The sequence below is a fragment of the Saprolegnia parasitica genome (assembly GCF_000151545.1).
Source record: "Saprolegnia parasitica CBS 223.65 unplaced genomic scaffold supercont2.84, whole genome shotgun sequence".
Lineage (NCBI taxonomy): Eukaryota > Oomycota > Saprolegniomycetes > Saprolegniales > Saprolegniaceae > Saprolegnia > Saprolegnia parasitica.
The window spans coordinates 68,248-73,014 of NW_012156478.1; the positions used below are offsets into that span (position 1 = coordinate 68,248).

At 59.1% G+C, this 4,767-nt stretch overlaps 4 protein-coding genes across 4 annotated transcripts in view; 2 read left to right on the forward strand and 2 right to left on the reverse strand.

Annotated features, from left to right (window-relative positions):
• SPRG_21136 (hypothetical protein) overlaps window positions 1-261 on the forward strand; it is a gene marked incomplete at both ends in the record, with an annotated part of 738 nt that extends 477 nt beyond the window's left edge. Inside the window, one exon of the mRNA XM_012351696.1 lies at window positions 4-261. Coding sequence (XP_012207086.1) covers window positions 4-261 — 258 coding nt within the window. The remainder of the gene's footprint in view (window positions 1-3) is intronic.
• Window positions 262-576: 315 nt separating this feature from the next.
• SPRG_12308 (hypothetical protein) lies at window positions 577-1,590 on the reverse strand (the record flags this gene model as incomplete). The annotated part of the gene is made up of 2 exons (XM_012351672.1): window positions 1,015-1,590; window positions 577-985 (listed from the first exon to the last, which is right to left on the reverse strand). The coding sequence occupies exons 1-2, from the start codon at window positions 1,524-1,526 to the stop codon at window positions 577-579; spliced, it is 921 nt and encodes a 306-aa protein (XP_012207062.1). The 5' UTR covers window positions 1,527-1,590.
• A 495-nt stretch (window positions 1,591-2,085) lies between these two features.
• On the reverse strand, window positions 2,086-2,910 carry SPRG_12309 (hypothetical protein; the record flags this gene model as incomplete). The annotated part of the gene is made up of 1 exon (XM_012351673.1): window positions 2,086-2,910. The coding sequence occupies one exon, from the start codon at window positions 2,908-2,910 to the stop codon at window positions 2,086-2,088; it is 825 nt and encodes a 274-aa protein (XP_012207063.1).
• Window positions 2,911-3,641: 731 nt separating this feature from the next.
• Window positions 3,642-4,535, forward strand: SPRG_12310 (hypothetical protein; the record flags this gene model as incomplete). The annotated part of the gene is made up of 2 exons (XM_012351674.1): window positions 3,642-4,466; window positions 4,504-4,535. The coding sequence occupies exons 1-2, from the start codon at window positions 3,668-3,670 to the stop codon at window positions 4,533-4,535; spliced, it is 831 nt and encodes a 276-aa protein (XP_012207064.1). The 5' UTR covers window positions 3,642-3,667.
• Between the last annotated feature and the right edge of the window lie 232 nt (window positions 4,536-4,767).

Below are 4,767 nucleotides of genomic sequence, written 5' to 3' on the forward strand. Positions count from 1 at the left end.
AAGTACACGTGCGCCGGCAACACAGACTTTTATGGCAGCGACATTGGCCAGGCGCAAACGCGCTTCGACCGGTGCCTCGACGAGTGCGACTACTACGAGTCGGGCGGCCACAAGTGCAACGCGTTCATGTGGGTGCGCAACCCCGGCAGCGAGTTTGGCATCTGCTACTTCAAGTCCTTCGACGACTTCAACCGCAAGCCGTCGACGAGCTGGCTCGGTGGCATCTCGTGCAAGCGCAACCCCAAGTACATGCAGCACTAAGACATAAACGACTTGCGTTTTTTTGTTGTCCTCCCAGTGCGGTCTAGAGATCGTGCACTCTTAAGTACACCTCGGTTATCCTGTCGCGGCGACTTGCGATGCATTTCTGGGCGGAATCTTTGGTCGATCATGTTGTTCTCGCCCTTATTGGAGTGGAGTGCCTGGTGCTGCCACGTCATCCGGATACTGCGTCCACTGCACGCGCCGATCAAAATTGAACGTAAGAGAATGACAACCAGCCATTGTGGGCAAAAGGACATGTATGTAGGTAGACGTTATAAGTTTTCGTCAAAGCAGCCTCAAAATTCGCTGCGTTCACTGCGACGAGGCAAGGCGGTTGCAAGCAATTGCGCCGAGGTCGTTGATCGACGGGCGCTTGTTCCGGTCGTCAAACGACTTGAAGAAGCAGACGCCGTACTCGCTGCCAGGGTTGCGCACCCACGTCGCGGCGTTGCACTTCTTGTCGCCGTCCTTAAAGTTTTCACACGAGTCGAGGCACCGGTCGAAGCGCGTCTGCGCCTGGCCGACGTCGTTGCCCCAAAAGTCGTGGTTGCCCGAGCACTGCCACTTGTCGAGGTTGTACTTGGCCGCGCCCTTGCACGCCTTGTCGAGCGTGTACGTGTAGACGGTCTGCAGCACGGTGCACGTGTTGTCCTTCCAGGTGGCGTAGAGCTTGCCGCGTTTGCTGGCTTCAGCAATGCACGCCTCGTACGACGAAATGCCGCTCGTCGCCGTGTCGTTGTCGCCGTCCACTTTGGTGTAGCAGACGCCGTCGACTTGGACCCAGTTGAGAGGCGGCGAGACGTCCGAGCCCCCGAGACGGGCGCGGTCGTCGCGCTGCCAGGAATGCACTGCGAGTACCACTCGTTCCAGGCCTTGCACTCGTTGCCGGACGTGCACTGGGTCGCGCCCTTGTAGTCCTTGCCGCCGCATTGGCCCCAGACACCGACTTGGCCGTTGCCGCCGGGCTGGCACTGCGAGTACCATTCGTTGATGACCTTGCAGTAGTTGCCGCTGCCACACGCCTTGTCGCCGTTGTAGTCCTTGCCGCCGCACTGGCCCCAGACGTCGACGACCTTGGTGTCGGCTTCAAGCGTGTCGGCGACAACGGCCGACGTAAGCGCGAGGATGAGCGCAGCCTTCATGGTACTGGGCGAGAGGAGGGAAATCGAAATGTGACGACTTGGGGTGATGGACCGCGACCGAATGTTCGAATCGAGACCGACGCTTGGAAGCGTCACGGGAGGACGCGGCGATAAGCGCATGACTGGTCACCAAGTCGACACTACGCGTCGGATCGAAATCGAACGATAGGGTACCCGACACACTAATTCTTCGATTGCCGAGCCACGACGGCGACTTGAATTTCCCAACATGCCGACGCGGACCTGTCTCTGTAGCGCTATTTCCCTGGATAACAAACGACCTTTCCCTTGAAGCTACATAGCAACTAGAAAATTTCGACGCAAGATCACGTAAAAATGACACGGGGTGTGGATGTTGATGGCTACGTCGTTGCAGAGGCTCGTCATGACGAGGATGGATATCGATTCACATAAATGACACTATTCTTGACTGTATTCATCACTCGGTGTACGCTGCTTGCTGTTGGAATGGGCCGTCACCGTGTCAAAGCGTTGTCTTTCGTGCTGCCACGTCATCCGGGTAAAGTGCGCACAGTGCGAACGTGTTTTGCGAACTTCGCGCATCAACTTATCGGGCTGAAAAGCGGCCAACTGATCCCTCGAAGACGTCGTGGGTATGAAAGTATGTGTAGTTAGTCCATGGGTTATCGTCGGTACGGCCTCAAAATCTGCTGCTTCTTTACGAACGGCGGGCGCACGCCGTCCCACCAATATCGTCGACGAACGGGGCCTTGCTCGTGTCGGGAATGTACTTGTAGTTGCAGACGCCCTTGTCGCTGTCCCAGTGCTGCACCCAGTACACGGCGTTGCACTTCTTGCCGCCCTCGCTGAAGTTTTCGCACGCGTCGAGGCACTGGTCCAGGCGTGTCGTCGACTTGCCAACGTCGTTGTTCCAGTAGTCGTGGTTGCCCCAGCACTTCCACTTGTCGGAGTTGTACTTGGCCGCGCTCTTGCACGATCGACTGAGCCGGTACGAGTCGGCGTCCTGGAGCACCGTGCACTGGCGGCTTTGGTCATCCCAGTTGGCGAACTTCTTGCCGCGCTTGTTGGCTTCAATGATGCACGCGTCGAAGGACGTGATGCCATTGGCCGCCGTGTCGCTGTCGCCGTCCATCGGGTTGTAGCAGACCGCGTCAGATTGCAGCCAGTTGAGGGGGACCGCGACGTCCTCCGGAGGCGCCGTCGTCGGCGTCGCAGTGCCAGGGACGCACTGCGAGTAGTAGTCGTTCCAGACCTTGCACTCGTTGCCGGGCGTGCATTGGGTGTCGCCATCGTAGTCCTTGCCGCCGCATCGGCCCCAGAGACCGACTTGGCCGTTGCCGCCGGGCTGGCACTGCGAGAACCACTCGTTGTAGAACTTGCAAAACGAGCCGCTGGCACACGCCGTGTCGCCGTTGTGGTACTTGCCGCCGCACTGGCCCCAGACGTCGACGACCTTGGCTTCGGCTTCAAGCGTGTCGGCGACAACGGCCGACGAGAGGGCGAGGATGAGCGCAGCCTTCATGGTACTGGGCGAGGCGAGGGAAATTGAAATGTGATGCAGATTGCAGCGGCCGGAGCTTTGAAGACGCGTCGGCTGGAACGATTACTGGAATCTTTTTGCTGAACCCAACCCATGTTCTAGGGAACATTTTTTGGCTGAAGGCGCCGCCAGCGCCTATCAACGTCTGCGAAGCAACAGTCGGCAGTGCTGGTTCGTCGTCTTCGCACACGCCGCAGCATCCCAGAGCAGCATCCGAGTACACGAATGGCTCTGCTATTATACATGCATGCCTACGAGTTGACCGACGCCATGGCTTGTGTCCTATCCGGATAGTACTGGCCAGCAACTGAGTCTCCCATCGCTCGTCTCCCGTGCCGCCACGTCGTTTGTGGGGGACCCACGAATACGGGAAGCGCACATTCCCATCGCGATTGATGGATCCTGTCCGGACGCTACGTGCGAAGTTGGATACTTGAGGACGGATTCATCGGCACATCGACATAGAGTACGTAGAGCTCGGCTTCAAGACGCTGCGGTGAAGCTGAATCGCGGCGACCAAGTGATGATATCAGCTGTCATGTGCCCGATCGTGCGCTGGCGATCGTAAAATGGGCCAATCACAAGCGCGGCCGCACTTCAAGCACACCTGGACGTCAGGACAGGCACATGAGCAGCAGTGCAGGATGTGTCACGGTCTGTGTGTGGTCGGCAGCTGATAGCACCTGACGTGGCGCCAGATGGCCCTTCACATTGCAATTTGCTTTCTCGCGCACAGAGCATGAAGATCGCTAGTACCGTCGCTTTGCTCGCCGCGTCGGCGTCGGCCCTCCACGTCCGGAGCGCCTCGAACGCCCACGTGAGCGTCTGGGGCCAGTGCGGCGGCAAAAACCACAACAGCGACACGACATGCGCCACCGGCAGCTACTGCAAGGTCATCAACGAGTGGTTCTCGCAGTGCCAGCCCGGCGGCAACGGCCAAGTCGGCGTCTGGGGCCGATGCGGCGGGAAGGACTACGATGGCGACACCCAATGCACGCCCGGCAACGAGTGCAAGGTCTGGAACGACTACTACTCGCAGTGCGTGCCCAGCGAGAATGACGGCAAGAAGGACGACACCAGTGGTGCGCTGCCCGCAGGCTGGCTCGAGCTTCCGGGTCTCAAGTGGACGCTTCTGGACAACGACTTGGCGACGACGGACGACAAGAGCTTCGCCGACTGCGTCCAGTCGGGCACCAAGCCTGCGACCGACGGCATGACGCGCTTCTTCGCGGTCTGGGACTCGACCAAGAAGGTCTGCCACGTCGCGTCGACGGTGTACACGTACGAGATGACGCCTGGCTTTACGAGTGCCGTCAAGTACAACGCCGACAAGTACGTCTGCACGGCCAACGCCGACTACGCCAACGACGAAGTCAACTCGTTCCAAACGCGCTTCAACCGGTGCTTGGACTCGTGCGACAACCTCGGCGACGGCTGCAACGGCGTCACGTACGTGCGCGAGGCCACGTCCGGCTACGGCAAGTGCTCGCTCAAGCTCCGCAAGGACACGTCGGCGGCGCCCAAGACGACCAGCGACGGTAGCATCGCCTGCAGCGCAAGTAGTCTTCCACCTAGCGCCTTCAATTCCCTTGTTTCTAGTACGTTAACGTACTATGCAGCAAGACGACTCTAGGATACAGGCGTGTCATCGATGACATCATAAAAATAGCAGCTGAAGATGGGTAGTACTTTTATTTCTGGGGCGAGACGCTTGCAAGCGAAGCCTGCGACCCAGCTCGACGGACGGCTGGCCGTTGTGCGGCCCGGGAACCACTTGAGTTGGACCGACCACCTGGACGGCCTATGAGGTCGAGATGGATACGACAAAGTAGTTCGCTA